The 19,917-nt window shown below is 39.0% G+C and overlaps 1 protein-coding gene across 7 annotated transcripts in view; it reads left to right on the top strand.

The window, feature by feature from the left end:
- The window catches only part of ELAVL4 (ELAV like RNA binding protein 4), a 143,447-nt gene that overhangs the window by 51,619 nt on the left and 71,911 nt on the right, over positions 1 to 19,917 (top strand). Inside the window, exon 1 of one of the 7 annotated variants that reach the window (XM_059689613.1) lies at positions 2,720 to 2,999. The exons of 4 other annotated variants lie outside the window; for them this stretch is intronic. In XM_059689613.1, coding sequence (XP_059545596.1) covers positions 2,991 to 2,999 — 9 coding nt within the window. In that variant the 5' untranslated portion in view covers positions 2,720 to 2,990. Of the gene's footprint in view, positions 1 to 2,719; positions 3,000 to 3,482; positions 3,753 to 19,917 lie in introns of those variants that run through there. 2 more of the 7 variants (XM_059689608.1, XM_059689611.1) reach the window with 2 other exon arrangements.

Here is a 19,917-nt window from a genome sequence, read left to right as displayed (position 1 = left end):
CTGAATTGGCTTCTGGTACAGTCCATCTGGACTCAGTGTGGGAAAGCTGGCTGCCGGCGACTGATGCTGAGATATCTGCAACCTTTGGGATGTGTGCATGGTGGTGAGGGGCTGACTGATATGAGATTACCTCTTTTAAGGGAAATTGTTATTAATGAGTCAAGAAACTGCTCATTTATGGTAAGAGGGATGCAGCCCCACAGCTCTGGGATATCATTTTTAGGTTGCCTTAGCTGCTTGAGTGAGACAAGTTTCTTTCTGTGGTGGTGGAGGATTGTGGCGGAAAAAAAAAAATCATGCATGACTGGGAGACTCGCCTGCCTGATTCTTGAGATAATAAATTGAGAATCTGTTGCTTTGCAAATGTCACACCACTGATGTAGCGGTCAGCCCCTCACTCTGAAAGATGAATGGTACTATTGGAAATGCAATAATAAGGTTGACTTTTCCCAACAATAGGATTCTGCCTTTGTCTTTAGAGAAAAGGCCTCTGAGGACATTTGTGCATTTGTTTGAGGATTCTGTTAAAAGACTCCAGAGTGGAGGTTTTGAGAGAAGTGATCAATATACAAAATGCACGGATATTTTAGCCTAGCAAAACCAACTAATTATTTATACTTGTAATGTAGAGTTCCTATTCCAGAAAAGTGGCCAGTTTCTTTTGGTACACCTCATGTTAATTTATGGGTCACTGAGTGTACCCAGATTAGTATAGATAGGAGAAAAGGGTTTTAAGAAATTGCGACTTTTATAACCTGCAGAGAAATACAAAGTAAATATTTTGTTCCAAGTGAGCTGTTTTTATTTGTGTTTGTCAGCATGGTGTTCGTGTTTACTTTTCACAATATTTAATGTCGGTGGAATCCCACTCAGTTTCTGTTGTTGATTTGGGCACCTGTACCTGCCCTGCGTATGGATGGTGAGCTCTTTAGAAGACTTAACCTATGAATCATCCTGAGTACACAGTTCATTAGATACGATAGTACTATTGTGACGTATTGGACTCTATACATTTGCTAAGGAAATTATTTTAAGTTTACTAAATTTAGTATTGTTCCACTTAAAGGGATTATATTTTAATATTTCCACTTTTCTCTTTCATGTAGTTTTATTTCTAATAGCTAAATTTATTCATACTCAAATCTAATACTTTATATAGTGTACCCTACACATATTGTTTTATGGTGTATCTGTATTTTTAAAAGTGTGTGTATCTGTGTGAGTGGTGTATGTGTGTGTGTTCATGACACAGTAGCTTGTAGAGAATAGTTTTCATTTTTTAAAAATGTAAAAGTTATTTCTTTTTAAACAAATTTTCACAGACCCATTTATTCTTGGACTTTGAAGTCCAGAGTATAGCATGATTTTTGACCTGTATTTTCACTCTGCCCAGTCTCAACACACTGTCAACTCCAGCCAAACATTATGTTGAATTCTGTCTTTAGTAATATCTGTTACCTCTGTGTATTTATTGAGGAACAAAATGATTAAGTTATGAATTAGATAAATAGGGATAAGTTAGTCTTTTGGATAGAAGTAGAGCACAAACTCCTCAGGTAAGCCACTTAAAAAAACCAAACCAGAACAAAATACTATACTGCTGGAGGCTTGGTAGAGTAGAGGTTATGAATTGTATATGATAGACAGACTGTATACATCCCCACACACTTGCTAAATGTCTCTTTGCAAGTCTTTTAAGAGGCCACAGAAAAAGAAAAAAAAAGACATCGTTTGAAGGAGAGAAGCAACATCACGTGTTCAGTTAAGCAAGATGAGCACTTGCACCAGTTATGAAATGAGATGGTTGTCAAATGCATGTTTCAACTTTCTCTATAGCGGTCAGGAAAGCAAAGAGAGGGTGCATTTGGATGGGTTTTTAAAAATTCAGATCATGCCTCTATCCAAGTTGAAAAATAAATTCATTTAAATAAATCATTCATCATTCTCTGTTTTGAAAAGCTCAGACAGAAGGCAGAAAGGTAGAGGCTCGCAGCTGCCCCCCCCCCCCCCCCCCGGCTTTTCTCTTTTTCATTTATTGGGAAAGAGTTTTCTGAAGCAAACTTTTGTGAGCCTAGTTCATAGAGCAAGCACACTCTCAAACTTGCATTCCTTTGAAACACTGGCCATGCTAGTTGCAGAACGAGCATTGCTTACTGAAAATCAGCAGTGCCGGGAAATAAAGTTAAAATGTAGATGTATTAGCACATTGAAGTGCTTTTGTTGTATCCTTAAGCCTAGAGGCAGATCATTAAATATGCATTTCGCTAGAAAGCAACTGTCGAGAAAGATAAGGTGGTAGAAAATATTCCATCCTGGAAAAGCCCTCTGTCCGAGGGGTGGGGTGGTGCAGCCCTCAGGACAGGGAGAAGGAGGACACTCCCACTGTTAAGGTTTACAAGCCGCCAGTAACCTGCAGTTGTTACAGTACTTTTGAGCTGGGAGGAGGGAAAAGGTAAAAATACAAGTATGGCTGTTGTTGCTTCAGCCCAGCCTTAATTACCAGACACAAGAAGCAGTTCAGAAATCCGGTCTCTGTTGTTGTAGAGGTCACCAAATCATTAACATCGTCAATCTGGCAGTAGCTAATTTAAATAGCACCTGATGTTGCAACGCCTCCCTGCGTTTCCCCAGCCAATCAGATCCTGCCTTCGGCTGACAGATGGTCCCATAAATGGATGTAAAAAGGGGAAGCTTCGAGCCAATTTCAGCAAGGCTCTGTTCAGTTGTTCTTATCTACATCCTAGAATCAGGGGTTTCAGCTCACTGCTCCTTTTCTTTCTTTTCTTTTCTTTCTTTTTTTCTGTTTTTGTTTTTGTTTCTCTCCCCCATCCCCCTAAAATAATTGATTTACTTTACAATCATCCACATTGTGTTTTGTGGATCTTTAAAAATATAAAACAATAGTAGTCATCTAAAAAAATATTCTGAAACCTTTGCAAATTTTAAGAGAAGAGTCGAAGCTCTGCGAGACCCAATATTTGCCAATAAGAATGGTTATGGTAGGTATGACTAGATTTATAATCTGTGGTTTGTGCTGCTGGAGGGAAGAAAAGCATCTACACCTTGACCAAGAGTTTAGTTCTCTGCTGCTGTTTGATTCTTACATTTACTGTCTCTTTGTGTAGAGAGTGCGGGTAGGTCCTTTTATTGAGAAGCAGTGGGGAAATAGATTGTCATTTTTAACAGGTCATTGTCAGTTTTCCCTTCAACATAAAGGCATGGGTGGGGTGAAGGTGGGCTGAAATAACTGCTGGTTTGTTGAAAGAGGTTATATTACATGAGACCAGAATGGCAAAAGAAGGGATTGCTCATTGTAAAGGGAGAGGGGGTTTGTCTACGAGCCTGGGTTTTGTGGGGCAGGAGGTGGATGCAGCCGGGTTAGGAGTCTTTCCATTTCTGTGCTGGGAATTTAAACCTTGAGAGGCAGCAGCTCCTGGATACTGAACATTGAGATGGGCAGTTGTATTTCAGGGGGCTGCGCAGTCAAAACAGCAAAGAGAGTGATTTATTTGGGCTTCAGTAAATGCTGCATCTTGTATTTCAAAGAGTTTCCTGTCATGACCTCATAAAAAAGAGGAGGCGGCTTGTATGTGTAGCGGTGCCTGGCGTGTTGAGTTGTTGCTTCCTTCTCTGGGCAGCAGCTCTGTAAGAAGGAATGTCAGCTTTTACATAACGTTTCTTTCCGCTTTTGACACACTGTGTGAGGGTCCATCTTCTTCTGATCACAGATGGAGTGGAATGGCTTGAAGATGGTAAGTGAAAAGAGGAAGGCAGTGTGGAGATTCCAGCCGATTGTGTGTGTGCGTGTATGTGTGTGTGTAAGGATGGAGGACTGTGCATCGTAAATCACTGTGCAGATCGTGTGTGTGTGTGTGTGTGTGTACGCGCGCGTGCATTTATTAGTATTTCTCTTTTCCGAAAACCAGAATCCATCTCCAAGTGTGATGGCACTGCATGCACACCAGGCACTCACGCTGCCTCTTCCACAGAACACACATTTTAGCCAAGCGAGGTTGGTGTCTTTTTTGACAATCACAATGTCACGGCCGCTGTTGGCTGGCGGTTCCACTGCCTCTGTGAGCTTTCATTGGAATTGCACGACCGTTAAAGTTAAAGGCACATTTCTTTTTCAGTCTCCGGCTGGTAGTGATGGGGAAGGCTAAGAATGAGGGGTAGAGGAGGTGAGGTTCAGTACCAGCAGATGCATTGTGAAACAGGACTTTTGGATGTGGAAGGGGAAATGGAAAACCTTTCTGCCAAAGTAGTAAATCTATTTTTAGCATCTTTTTCTGAAGAGAGAGAGAAAAAAAGGAAGAAGCAGCAGCAAGGAAACTCCTTGCGTGTCACTCCTCGCCTGATGTTGACCCTGAAGATATGGCACAAAATGGCAAGATCAGATGCCGCGAGTGCTCACTTTGACTTTGAATTTTTACCAGCAGTATCTTTCGTGTGGTTTCAAAACTGGGTGTGGGGAGAGGCTGTAAATTCATATCCATCTTACTTATTTCTCACTAGAAAAGCCTGGGGAGGACTTTTCGCTCTGCATAGATGTTATAACAAAGCTGTGGTCTTTTTCCCATTCTTAGAGGATTGCCTTTGTCTGGCTGCTTGTTTTGATGGGTGTAAAACAAATAAGATTAGACCGAGCAGCCCAACTGAAAGCGATAGCTGGGAGGAAAACCCAATGAAAGGTTGCCGGGGAAACGAACAGAGGAAAAGCCGAGTAGGGAGCAGGTGGCTATCATGAGAACACACTGCAAACAGTGTAAAAAGGGAGGGGGGCACAGGACCTTGATTATCTTTGCTGTTCTTTGTGGCCAGCCCAACTTTAATTATTCTTTATAAATAGGTGTTAATTACATTTCTAACTTTGGCTTACAGTGATTTTTAGAAATCTATTTTTAAGCATCTGTTCTGTCTCCCCTGTTTTTACTTCTTCTTCTTTTTTTGTTTAAAAAACAGAGAGAGAAGGAGAGGGGGAAGGGAGGGTAGGGAATCTTGCTCACTCTCTCTCTCTTTCTCTTTCTCTCTCTCTCTCTCTTCTTTTCCCTGCTGTGAAACTGTACGTGCAAAAAATCGCAAGGAATCCTACGAGGCTATTTGAAAAATAATGTAAATTATATTGAATGAAGTTGACGGAAGCATAATAAACTCCCACAGCTGATAGGTTCTGAAAATGATTTCTTAAAAATTTCCAGCAAATATCCATCCATAGGTAGAATAGGTTTACCCTAAACAATGATTTTGTGCTAGGTGAGAGTGGTATTTTGACTAAATCAGATATTGATACTACAGTTCCAAGGAGTTCACTGTATCTCTCATTTTACTTTTAAAAATAATAAATGAAAAACTGTATTCTAGCCTTTTGCTGTGCCTCCCTCTCATATCTCCAGCCACAGATCCATAAGCTGCCCTTGCAACCACTGCCTTCTGTTGGGCATTTGGTTGCGATTCTGATCTTGGCATAAACTGAGTGAAAAGCTGATTTTTTTTCCGTGTCTCTGAATGTCTGGGACCCATGTGTGTGCTGGTGACAGGCATCTCTTGCTTTTTCTTGAAGTGTGCTTTACTAGTAGTCTCTTTTTCTCATGATGGTGGGTACCAGAAGGACTGAAAGGTATTGTACTCAGGCGAATAGGATGTAACGTGAAAGCAACTGAAACCATGATCTGTCACGATTTCTTCCCGGTAGACAAACTTGATACAGGATCAGGTAGCTAATTTTAAGTCCAAAAAGGAGAGATTAAAAAATACTGAAATGTAGTAAAAGCTTAAGAAATATAATTGGTTTTATTGAAAGTATTCTTAATTTTTTACTCTCTCCATTGCAAAACTCCGCACACTCCTCCGACCCCAATTCTTTAATTCCTTGCCAATGCTTCTTTTTGTTATATCTTCTTAGTGGGAGATTTTTTATTAAAATTTGTTTTGACTCTTGGGGTAAACATAAATAAAAATATTTTTGTCGTTTACTTGAACCTTGCTCTCATATTTTGAGTGTGTGAACATGTCGCTATTAAAAATAGAATTGTTTTTATTATCTCTAATACAGATTTTTTCTGAGAATTTTTCAGTATTTTTTAGTTAGGGTAAAGCAATGCCTACCGGCACTGTCCCCTAAGCTTGGGTTGTCAAAAAGACACGTGGTTCTACTGCTGACCTTTTCCACTTCTTTGTCTTAAAAAATATTAATGCCTGCTACCTGCATGTGGAGGTGCGCCTTGACTTCAGTGAGTGTGCATTTATTGAGAAATGAAAATCTGATTGGAAATGTTTCTGCGAAAAACACCTTTTCATCACAGTTTTAATAATCAGAATGTCCGTATATCTCATTGTAAATAATAGCTAAGTCATTTAATATTTAAATTTTGAAAGGGTGAAATGAATATAGGTGGGGAAATAGCTGAAAAATTCCTTTGAGAATTTTAAGCAATTTTAATTAAAAAAAACTAAAATAAAAAAACCTAACAAACCTTAACCGTTCATTTCTGATCTCAGTCCCATTCATTCCTAACTGCCATTCATTCAAGTCATCCTCCTGACCAAATATAGATGAGCTTGTTTTTGTTTGACAGTTTTCCAAAACCTTCAAACTTTTTTTCTCTCCCTATAACACTTCTTTGGTCCTTTGAATATTCAAGGATTTTGTTATGAGAGGAAGGCCAGATTGTTGTGAGGTAATAACAATAGTATATTTTGTTAAAGAAAAAGACAGAAAATGAGCTATGCATTTGCATTTTATTTCTAAATTCAGTCTTGTAATAGGGTTCGGGACATGTTAGACTTCAGATATTTTAAACTTAGCATTTCTATTGGGGGTAATCTATTTGAAATTTCAGATCTAGAAGTCATTGCATGAACATTGTGTTGTGTGTGTGTTCAATATTTCTGAAAGAATTTGAGGGTAAATTAAGGGTTTTTTCTCAGTTAAGAGTTACTGTGAACAATGAAAGGGTTTCCTCCAGGCAAGTCCTTTTCTTTGGTTTTTATATTTTCCCTTTGCACTATTTCCTTATTGTGGGTATATTCTCTTCCTGTATGGAGACTAAATGCTATTCTGCCCATAAGGAGATATGCTCCTTCAATTAGTCCTTTGCATCTTAATGCTTTATTTTAATTCTAAAAATTCAATAAATTATCTGTGTGTACCACCAGTAAGGAATGGTGGTCTTGATAGAGGTCATTGTGCATGGACAGAAGTACTTTGGCCTTGACAAATTTCTTCCTCGGGCCCAATGATCTGTGGCCACCAAGCACTTATTTATGTGCCTGGACACTTAATATGTACATTTGTTGGTGACATGGCCAGTGGCTGCTAGACATATGAGGGTGCGCTGGCAAATGCTGCAATGCAGTATTTTTCCCCAATGTCATTGAGAATTTGGGGGTTATGAAGGGACATAAACATTCTCAGGCTTTTATCTTACTGTTTCCCAGTCGATGGGCCATATCATACAGAATTGGCCTATCCCCTTTTGTAATCGGTCAACATTTTATTGCCCCTATCCATTCTCCCATCCGTTTGAGAGACATGCAGAAAGTATACGTATGAGAGAGACACTGTGTGTGTATCAGCGTAAGCATGTATGTTTCTAGAATCCTGCACCTGTCTTAAGCTTTTCTTATTTGGGATAACCAAATGTGCATATACATACATGCAAGTATATATACATCCAAAAGTGGAAATAAAACCTCACTGGGCTGGCTCCCCTTAAGAAGAGGCTTCTTCTCCTCACAAACTCTAAGAGCTATCTTATTAGAAAAAGGCAAAACTTCCTCAAAAAGATATATCCAGACCCCATAGGCTTCTATTAATAACCAAACATTTTTCTATTGTTGCCACTTGAAGACTATAAACGTTCAAATCTATAATCATATTTGAGAGCTAGTAGCTGCCCTTTTAATCATGGGTTGGATTCGCATGAAAACGTGTGAGTATATGGAAGGAGAGTTGTTTTTGCTTTGGAGCATTTGAACCTAATCTTTAACCACTGGTAAAAAAACAAAACAAAAAATAAAAACAAAAACAAAAACACCCAAGGAGAAGATGGGTGGCTGTGTTAGCATCTCATGCTTTGTTTTGTGAGTTTGTGTGTGTGTGTGTGTGTGTGTTGGGAACATCTTTGTATTTTTAAAATCTCAGCGTATTTTAAGGGTATCAGGCTTTTATAGGTCAGCAGCTTTCTAAGGGTAAAATGAAAGGTGATCTGTGGGTGGTTAGGTGGGTGGGAGTTGTCACGGCAGTAATTGTCATAAATTAGCCATCTAGAAATGCAAAGAAAAAAAGGCTGAAGGACAAGAGTGGAGAGGGGTAGCAACATGTGGGTCTGCACCTTGCCGTTATAAGAGCTAATGAGTGATAAATTTGAACTGGTGTCGTTCCGGATGCCAGATAATTTCTCAGAACCTTGACTTTGCAGATTCATTACTTCCTTGCTTGCTTGTTCACACCTTTAATTATATCCAGTTTGGGATGCTAGCTGGGGGCACCAGAGACGAGCCATTTTGTTTATTGTTTATCTCATTAAGTATTCAGACAGTGTGCTCACAAAAGCTTTGGAGCATCAGTGTTAGGAATCAAACACTTTGGAAATGGAATTGTTACAAGAGAACAAAAAATGAAAAAGCAGTCAGCCAGCCAGCTAACTTGCTTTGGATGTTCACATCCACTCAGCTCAATGGTAATATTTATGCTGTTTCTTGTACATTCATTAAGAAATAACTTAAGTAGTATCAGTGCTCCTATAACAGGCTGGCAGCTTTCTCTTCATCTCCTTCTCTTTTGCCCATGCTCTCCCTCCACCCCTGAGAGTTTGCCTTTTGCCGGACCATTTTAGAACTGACGATTTTTGCTTTGGGGAAGATTATTATTCAGATCCTTGTTGTATCTAATATCAGAGCTATTTCTACCCCCCTCACTACGGATCCTCCCTCTGCAAGAATCAAGAAATGCTGAATGCCATAATGGAATTTTTAAATAATTGGTTGAGAAAGCAGTGAAAATGTTGGAGACATAAGGTCAGTGCAGTTATTGTGCTTGGGTTTTTGTTATTGTTTGGGGGAAGCCTTATTTTTAACCATAAAAGTAAAATATGAAACTAGCACATATAATGTTTTATCCTCACCTGAGGGTATTTTTAGTGATTTGAGAGAGAGGAATGGGTAGAGAGAAAAATCGAGGAGAGAGAGTAACATTGATGTGAAAGAGAAACAATGATCGGTTGTCTCCTGTACGCACCCCAACCGGGGATCGAACCTGCAATCTAGGCATGTGCCCTGACCGGGAATCGGACCCGCAACCTTTAGGTGTATGGGATGATGCTCCAATCAACTGAACTACCAGGCCAGGGTTATATTTTTTTTAATGGAAATAAATTACAAGTTATAGGTCTCTCCTGAAAATAAAATCTCTTGGACTCTTGGTTTGAAAATAACATTTAAAATTGAGCTTAATTTTTAAATTACTCATTTTAAAGTTATTAAAAAAATGTAATTCATACTTCTTTTCTATAAGAAGTATAGTTCTTTTTTTCAGGATGTGAAGAACGAGTGAAACAATTCCAGGCAAGATGGCGAATTCTGAAAAAAAAAAAAAAAAAAAAAAAAAAAAACCACAGCAGAGAGGTTTCCTCTCTCTGGGAACTTTGTGGACTTGAATTCACTCCTGCTCATTCTATGAATCAGTTGCCTTCGACTGTCTACTCTTCTCTAACAGCTAGCCCTTGAAGTTGTTTTGTCAACAGTGTTCATAGTAGAGGCTAACTATCATTTTTATTGGATGAAGATGTATTTGTTGAGGACTAACTTCTGTGCCTTTCTTTGGAACGTACAATTCAGGTCACTATTTCTTTTTCTTCTGACACTAATCAAAAGACATAGTTAGAGGCTAAGTCCCTGTGATTGGGGATAAAGTTGGGGTGAGGGATTTTAAGGTTCGTTGTTACACAATGAGGTTTATGTCAAATTATGAGAAAAGATCTGTTGGAACATTCAAGTACAGAAATGTTTTTCCTTTCATATTTATAAGAGTCTAGGCATGACTGCAAAAGATAAAAGTAAAAGATCTGGACATTTTTGTCTATAAGATTCCATGTATCCAGCTGTTCACCCTCAAGAAAAAGTACAGTTTGGACAGTTGGAAGGAACTTATTTTCCATCAGCTGGCTGTGGAGTTTGGGTAGAACCTGTTAATTTTACAGAAATAGGAATGCTTCGCTTCTGACAGAAATGATTCTTTGAATGCCTTTCCCCCTGTTAGCTTCTAAGGAGGACCCGAGAAGATAGTGACCCTCTTGGCATGCCCCTGTGCAAACTGTAAGTTTGTTAGTGGAGCAGAAATCATAGAGTCTCTTCGTCATACACACTTAGATACTGCATTCAGTGTATGAAAGAGAGAGAGGAGAGAGAGAGAGAGAGAGAGAGAGAAATAGAATGACAGCCATGACCCTCACTGCACCCTAGGATGTACCAATAATGGCATCTCAAGTAGTCTGTGTTTTCCTAAGCTGCCAGTATAAACCCTTTAGAGTTTTGCTTTCTAATTTGCAAATGAAAAATAACAGGCTCCGTTGAACATTTTTTCAAGTGCCCCCTTTGAAGATACAGTAGTAGTAAATAAGCGTTCATGATAAACTTTAGCTTTAAATGCTATTTAAAAGCCTGTAGTGGAAAGCCTAAGAACTTGCAATCTTGACCAATGAAACTTTCAGTAGGAAAAGTGCTCACTTAAAATGGAGTCCACTACTAAGTCCCTGCAATTTGTGATTTTGACCAGATTTGACTCATCCTTTCTATGTTACTTTTTGTAATGCAGCCAACCATACAAATAAAATTCTGGGTATTGTACATGTCTTAGTTATCTCTTTTGTTGCATTCGGTACAGATAGCACAATTTCCACAAGTCCAGATTCTTACTGTAACACCAAAAGCAAAAGTGATATTTATGAATAATATTGGGAATGTTGTCCTCATAGTAACCGTTCCCCAAAGGAAGCTTTACATAAATGTGCATTTATTATTCAGGATATTAAAAGGGATTCCTTAGCTTTTGCTTTTTAATTTGGGCTAAAATATGTAAATTGGTTTTATTTTGGAGTTTCTCTGTTTTACGTGGCTTTGGGGGAGGATAACTTCCTAGCTTGATTATATTTTAATCACCTCTGTAATGGAGAAGGTTCTAATCCTGAAAACAACCTGGTTATTGTGATTAGGACCCAGAGGGCCAGTCTGCAGATGGGACTAAAAACACATTACATCGACTTGTACGTGTAGAAAAATTAGATTTGTTTCTACTAGATACCGTTATTCCCATGTCTTTGTTGGCAGGGGCAGCTCAGAAGCCAAGGAACCATGAGTCTATCTCTGGACCCACGGGATCTTCGTGGTGTGTGTGCACAGGCAACCCTCTGGAGAGATGGCTCTTTGATTTAAGAAACCAGGAAGGTCAAAGGACTTTAACGTCAGGTGGATTTGGGTCAGAATCCTGCCTTTTCCAATTAGTAATTGGGTGATCTTGGAAGAGGTATTTCAGCTTTCTGAGCCTCAATTTCCCATCTTTAAGATGGGGGTGGTAATGCCTGGTTCATGGAGTTTCTGTGATGATCAGTTGGGAAATGGTATTGGAAGGCACCAGTCATACACAGAACCTGTATATCAAAGGTGCTTAGAGGGCATTAGAGGTCCCTTCAGTATATCAGTCTTTCTGCTCAGGCCAGATGTCCTGGGGAGAAGTGACATCACATGTTACCCTCATAGTCTCCATCTTCTCCCCAGAACTCGTGGGGCAGTATGACTCCCGGTGGCTTTTAAACATAGACAAGCCCTCAGTTTTTCTCTGGGATTGTGTGGCTTTAAGTTTTCTGCATTCTCCTAGGATTTTGGAAGTTATGTCTATGATTTCCTTCAAAATTAGAATTAACATGGGATGTAGTCATTAAAAGAGAAAAAAGGTGAATATAAAATTAATTTTAATCAGTGCTATTTTTTTAGTTTCATGAAAGAGTCTATCGGGAAATTTAGAAGTCAACCAGAAAGAAAAATGGGTTAGGGCTAATAGATATGGTCTCAATGTTTGCCATAGATAGATATAGATATAGATATAGATATAGATATAGATATAGATATAGATATAGATATAGATATACATACAGATACAGATATAGACACAGATATAGATATACATATAGATATACATATAGATAATATAACCTGTGAGTTATTTGACTTTGGCCCAGAAACCAACTTACTTCGGAGCTATTTTTCCCCCTTAACTACATCAGCTTTTTTTCTCTGTTCCTCTTGTTTTCCTAATAGGGTGAATTTTGAAGTTCTCTCTCTCTTAAGGAGTAGTGAAGAGGTTGAAGCAAAAAGTGGCTCAATGAGATTTTTCTAACTTGCCATCAGTTTTCCTTCTCCTGCTTGGTGAGGCAGGGTGACGGATGGCTTTGGCAGTGCAAACAGCTCCAGAAGTGATCAGATTGACTGAAGAGGTGTTGGAGATGTGAGCAGAAGGCTGGCCCTCAATTTATTACCCTCCCATTTGAAGGGGAGGGAAGAGAAAGGAGGAAAATCACCCCCAAGGCGTTGACGTAGCTGTTGATCACACACACTTGGAAGGGGTAGCGGGTGGTGTCAAGCCAAGCCTAATTTTGTACCTTTTTCCCAAGGCTCTGGAGGGTGAATATATAGGCACATTAAATAAATTCACGAACTGTTTTAAATTGGGACCTGTTGCCGTGACCAGTGTGGGCAAGGAAATAATACAAAGAGTCCCTTAAGGGGTTCAAGACTTAAACCAAAAACATAGCCTTAGAACAGTGATGGCAAACCTATGACACGCGTGTCAGAAGTGACACGTGAATTCATTTTTTGGTTGATTTTTCTTTGTTAAATGGCATTTAAATATATAAAATAAATATCAAAAATATGTCTTTGTTTTACTATGGTTGCAAATAACAAAAAATTTCTATATGTGACACAGCACCAGAGTTAAGTTAGGGTTTTTCAAAATGCTGACACGCCGAGCTCAAAAGGTTCGCCATCACTGCCTTAGAACATTCTTTTAATGTCATGGATTTTGAATTACACTCCATACCATCATGGTAAGGATGTTAAGGGGAGTCATTTCCTTTCCTTCAATTTCACCCCTAGGGGAAGGGGCTCTAAATTGATGTGATCCTCCAAGTGTCATTTTGCAGGCTCGATGCTTTTATAAGAAAGGCCTTTACTGTGAAACAGACAGACAATAGAACTTTTCTCTTTCCATGTGTATCTATTTCAAAGTTTCACCAAGGTTCTCCTAGGGATTTTGTAAGCAGCCTGTATATGGTGCACAAGGTCTCTGGAAGAATTGTGATCGATTTTTAGAATGTGTTTGTATGGGCAGAAATATATCTGTGGAAGGGTCTTGACTTTGAAGATAGGGTAGCATAAGAGATGGTTTCGCATCGGTTAGCCTCGAAAAATCTCACACTTATTAATGAAAAGGCCAAAAAGAAATAATTGAGTGAGAGATTTGAGCAGGTGAATGGGCAGGGGAGTGGATAGCCTTAGTATATTCTTGCTAGATAAGTGTTTGTATTATTAAAAATTGAAAATTCATCCATATTTAAGCCAATACTTGAATCTCAATTCCTTCCTACTTCATACCTCTGGCTTAAGGTTATCTGCAAGAAGAAAAATAGCCTTTGAGCTTAGAAGAGCTTTAGTAAAATCTCTTAAAAAGGTCTCCAATTAGTGAATTTTGGAGTTATGGACTCACAGTTGGTATATTCTTAACAGTATTCTTCCTAAACCATTTGCTTGTGTGAATATTCCAAGAACAGAGGAGCAAGTTTGCATTTCTAGGACTTCAGCTGTTCCCAGCACAGTTCTCCTGAAGTGGACCTGTGACCGTGGAGATCATTTCTCACATCCACTTAACATTGTATAATTTGTGTCCGATGGTGTCAGTTTGATGTCTTTAATGTAGTTAGGACAGGTACTGTTAACCCCTTTCTATAGAAAATAAAGCTCAGCCACCTGCCTTAGGTTATATGTTTAGCAATACCGGAAGCCCTAGCTCCCGAGTGTTTGGGAATACATCTAGCTTGGCCAAAGTTTACTTCTCAGGGGGTGACAGGGAGGGGGAAGCAATTCATTTTCTAGGTCAGTTTTTCCGGTGTGGAATCAGCCAACATAATTGCATGTCTATTGCATAGAAACCACATTCTAGGTGCCACTTGGAATGTGGCAGCATTTAATATATGTTCCAATGTAGTCGATAAGGACAATAACAGGCAGAGTGCAAAATGTGTCTTGGCTGAGGAGGTATAATGGACAACAGAGAGAGACCTTCTTTCTTGTTGGGGGAAGGAAACAAGACTTCATGGAGGCTTTGAGTGGAGCCAGGAAGGCTAGGTAGGCAGAAGAATTAGGAGAAAGGAGAATTCTGTGTGGAGGGAAGAGTAAGAGTGAAGACGCCGAGATGGGAACTTGGTTAAGGAATGACAAATAGTCTGGTGCGAATGCAGCTTAGGATGTGTAAGCATAAAGCCAGAGAGACAAGTAGAAGTTATGATTTAGAACGCGTAGGGTGTTTTGACTCGGTTTCGACTTTATTTGAACTGATAGCTATGGGAATGTCTTAGGTCAGAGAACTATAGTTTCCTGATTGTCTTGCAGGGTCAAGAGCTGTCTTTATTGAGTCATGATTTCTCATAAATTGAAGTCACCCTAAAGATGTTTCTAAAGTAGATATTGGTTATTCAGAGGGAATCGTCATTAAAGAACTATTCTAATCATAGGGTGATGTTATGACGATGATGCTCATTGGTGAAGTCACATTGCGAATTGCTTTTAGGGTTACAGTGCCAAAAGCAGTAGGAGGGAAAATATCAACTTTATTTCAGCTGGTAAAGAAATGTGCCATTGAAGGAGTACACTGCTTTCTCTCACCAACAGGTACCAGTGCTTATTTTGTGGGATAATGTGTGCCCAGGTGGGCAGTGGTTTGGGAATAAGCTTATTTCCTCCAGAATAGAAAAGCACCTATTAAACTTCCAAGTGCATGTATCAAGTTATGCTTGTCACTCCTGGTAGTCTGTGAGCCCTGGAGGGCAGAGATCATGTCAAGTGCTCTCTTATTTAAGTGCTGGGCACATAGTAGGTATTCAATAAATGTTTGTTGAATTTAGTTATAATTTTTTTAAAGATACTGAACCACGGTTAGAAAACTTGTGAGTCTTGGGTCTGTCATCAACTTGCGGGAGTCTATTTAGTCCAAGTCACCTAACCTTCAGTTTCTTAGTATATAAAATGGAATTAATACAACTTTAGAGCTTAATGGGAGGGTCAGTTAAACTATATCCTTGATACATTCTAACAGACGGATAATAATATTAGTAAATTATTAGTTTCTAGTTTTGCCAATTATTTTACTAGATCTTGACCAGAATTTAAAGAAATTAAAACAATAGCATGCTAGAATGGAATGCAATAGAAAAGAAAATATCAGTGGCTGATACTTAATAAGGTTAAGTATTATATCATAAAACTTTTGCTTCAGTTATCTGTGTTCTGAATTGTGATATGAAGTTCAATATAATTTTTTTTTTTTGCTTTGTTGGATCATGGTCAGTAAAATTTGAGAAACTCTGGTCTAGATGATAGTGAGCTCTGTGTTATCCCAAGGGAGAAAAGTCAACTTTTTTCAGAGCTATACAATATAAAATCTCTAGAACCTTCCCAAATTATTGAAGAAAGGATGACTTCTGATTATTTCAGAATTGATGTGGAACATTGTATTCTAAGTCTTTGACAAATTGATGTCTGTGTGGTATATGTTGGGGTTTGCTCTTAATCAGAATATTTAACTAGCAAACCTCATTCGTTGTCCCTGCTACCCAGTTGAAGCTACAATAATAATGATGACAAAAATAAGTAGTGGAGGTGACCTAGAGGTAAGACGGGAAATAAGGAAATTAGCTTTGATTTCTTGAGCTCTAGTTATGAATCAGGCACTGTGCCTTACACACATCACCTTTAATCCTTAAAACAATCTTAAAAAGTAAATGTTAATTTTCCTATTTTATGGATAATCTAACTGAAGTTCTGAAAGGTAAATTAAAGTTACACAGCCAGTAATTGACTAGGGCAGGATTTGATTTGAACCCAGGTCTGTCTAATTACAGAGCAAAGTTTAAAAGATTTTTTTCATTCCATGAAAATTTATTAAAATGCCTACTATGGGTTAGCATTGTTCTGATTTACAAAGATAAGTGATTCAATTTAAAAGATAGGTGGTTCAGTTGGTCTCTGTCCTAGAGGGTTCCCTGGCTGCCCTTGAGGTTTTACTTCACATGGAAGTGGGTAAGATATGATTTAATCACAAGAGGGACAGGCTCAAAGACTTTTTTCTTGTGGTGTATTTTATTTTGGAAGTACTGAGAAAAGTGCCTAGCACATAGTAGGTATTCAATAAAGATTTATTGAATTAAATTGAAGTTGGATTAATTCTCACTTGGGGACTGGGGAGGGAATGGGAGAGTATTGGGAAAACTTTGTGTTAAAGAATGTCCTTCCCTGCAGTGTGGCAGATGCACCTGTCCTAAAGCCATTCAGTGTCTTTTGTAGCAACTAAACCTGGCAGCAGAAAAAAAGCCAACCAGAGCTCAATATCCCAAATTATAAACTTCAACTTTCTTTCAGGGGGAGAGAACATTTACCATCTTAGTATGGGAAGAGAGTCCTGTGGTAGAGGCATATAGAGAATAATAAATGAAGGGCAGTCTTCCTTACATTGAAAAATAATAATTACTATTGTTATCACTATTATTGTTATTTTTACGGTACCACTTGCTAACCTTTATAACCACTGGCAAGTGACATGATTTCTCTGTTTCCACATTTACAAAATGACTTATACCTCTCAGGGTTGCTGTGGGGATTAAATAGATTCATTTGATAATACTTACCAATCCCTTCCTATTTGATGGTCTCTGAGGATTTAGTAGGAAAGGAGATACAGCCCCCTGCCCTCAAGGAGTTGAATGTCTGGGGAAAGTGGGATTTAGATTCCCACCACAGGCAAAGGCCACTCCTGAACAAATGCAACGCCCTGCAGTCTGCCTGGTGGAATGTATATGATTGCCATGCATGTCTCATTTGCATCATTAGAAGTTCAAATTTATTGAGGTGAAGGTGCTGTGATAATCATCTTTTTATCTCCCCCTACTTTTAAGCCCCAGCCTTTGCTGTTGGCACAAGGTTACCTACATAGTCATTGCTCAATGAATCCAGCCCAATTCAGCAAATATTTACCAAGTTGTTCAAAGCACTGGGGGAGGGAGAATAACATTTGCTGAACAGAGTTGAGTTGAAAACGACCTTAGAGTACAAAAGGGGAACAGTATCATGAGGTGGTGATGAACTACACTTGTGCTAAAAATGCCCATGATCTATTCAGGAAGAAAAATAGGGCCCCAAAGAAAATTCGGCAGTGAGCCTAAAAAAATAATATTTTCTTTCTCTCTCTCAGTGCTGTTTTGTTTGTATTTCATGGGAAACCATTGTATTTGCTATAAGCACACAGTTGAGATGTGGTCTCAAGAGATGGCTACTTAATTGATGTGTGGATCAGGACCAAGCTCAGCCGCCTTCACAAGGCCCAGGAGACCCTCCGTGGCCTGGCTTATGCCCTCCTTTCCTGCCTCCCATCCTGCAGCCTCCTGCCTTCCATTTATCTTCCACTGTGGAACTGCACCACCTGTGCTCAAAAAGATCCCTTGGTCTCAAACGTCCTCTGCTTTTCTTCACCATGAGACAAGTAGGAGGCCCTTCTCACCCAGGAAAGTTGGGTTAGAGCCGCCTCTGTTAGCAATGTCAATCTCCTTCCGTCATTGTTCTTCCACACAGCATACTCAATAATTTATTTCTGTTTCATTACCACCTCAACACTCAGAACTGGGTTTATCTCTGGGTGTGGCACCTAATAGGTGCTTAGTAATTCATTGTTAACTGAATTATGTAGTTGGCTATTGCTTAAGTTGTCCATAATGGTTTCCCATCAAGTGCCCTGTGAACCTCTGGCCTAGGAGAGGGGCATTGGACCCAAAGCCCCCTTGTCATGTAGACTGGCTTTAACCCTATTGTTGCTCACCAACCACAGTTCTGAAACTTTGAGTTAAAAATCTTCAGTATGTCTATGTACATGATACTTTTCCTGATCACCATGACTCACTTGTAATTCCTCAGTAATTATTCTGTCTTCTAGACCAGCAACTTTCAATCTTTTTCATCTCATGGCACATATAAACTAGTTACTAAAATTCTGTGGCATACCAAAAAATATATTTTTGCCTATCTGACAAAAAAAGGTATAATTTTGATTCATTCACACCGGATGGCTATTGTTATGTTGGCTATTGTCACGTTTTGTTGGACAATCTAAAAAAGGAAAAGAGGTCAGTGCCTCTGACTAAATAGTCACATATTGTATGGTTTAAAAATTCTTGTGGCACACTGGTTGAAATTGCTATTATAGACTCCTTTTTATCACTTGCTGTCTGTACCACACTATTAGCAATGATAATCACAATAATAGTGACACTTTGTAGTGGTGTATTGTCAGGCTTTTCCAAAAGAATTTTACTTAAGTTATCTCATTAAACCTCACAACAACTCTAGGAAGCAGATATTTTTACTCCCATTTTGAAGAAAGAGAACCATGTAGTTTACATAACTTGCACAAGGTCACATGGATAGGAAATGTCAGACTTGGGATTCCAAGCCTAGTCTGTTTGATTCTAAAGCCTGTATTCTGGCTTCCATTTTGCAAAATTCATCTCTTAAAAGGTAGGGACTAAATGACTAACTAAGGCCTTTAGCCTAGTGGTTAATAGGGACTTTCTATCAAGACCACCAGGCTTCAGTTCAAATCCTGGCTTTACCAGTCATGACCTTGAACAAATCACTTACTCTCCCTATGTCTCAGTTTCTTCATCTGTAAACTAGGGTTGTTATGAGGATTTGATGGGCCAATCAATATTAAGGACTTAGAATGGTGCTTGGCATATAAAGTGCCAGTGATCATCATTGTCATCATACAATATTAACTCGTGTCCCATTCTCCAAGCATTTGTTGAGTGTCTGATATGTGCTAGGTACCATTGTAGGTGTTGGAGATACAGCGGTGACTAAGACAAGCCCCTGCCCTCATGAAGCTTTTGTATTAGAATGGGAAGATAGATAATAGCATAAGTAAATTTTAGTAGATATTATCTATTGTGTGATATTCTATAATCTCACATAATGGAATGCTATTTAAAAAATAGATTGAGATAATGGGTTGAAGAGTGGAACTATCGAGTACTTGTTTGTGGACACACAGTGACACCACCAGTGGTTCAGCCAGTGTCTTGCTTCTACTTTGTGAGCTGCAAAGCTAGGCTGCTGACTTATGGGGTGCTGGGCTTGTCTGATCTGCACTCAGGGTGTGGGGTGATCAGCCCTGGAGTAGCAGGAAATTAAATGATTGGGTTGCAGTAAAACCCAACATGGAGAATTCATAAGTAGGTTAGGGGTCCTCAGTCTATGAGGGAGAGGCTTCATTCCTTATAGTTGAGGCTATGAAATGGGATAAAGGCCCTGAGGAAGTCAGAAGGTTTAGTCAATCAATCAGCTAAGGTCAGGGTCAGCCAGGATGTTTTGTTGAGTAATGTAAGATCATCCAATTGTTCTTTGTGGAACTAAGAAGTGCAGTAGTTACTGGCATTATCATAGGATCTTCATTTCTGTAAGAGTATGGGCTTTGGAGTCAGAGAAATCAAGGGTTTGGTTTTTTTTTTTTTCCTTCTCCACTTATCTGTAAAGTCACTAAGTTGTCTGAACCTCGTTTTCATTGTAAAATGAGGCTAATAATACCTAAGTCATAGGCTTATT

This window comes from Myotis daubentonii, chromosome 3, assembly GCF_963259705.1.
Source record: "Myotis daubentonii chromosome 3, mMyoDau2.1, whole genome shotgun sequence".
In the NCBI taxonomy this organism is placed as follows: Eukaryota; Metazoa; Chordata; class Mammalia; order Chiroptera; family Vespertilionidae; genus Myotis; species Myotis daubentonii.
This window is presented reverse-complemented; position numbering and strand designations above follow the sequence as displayed.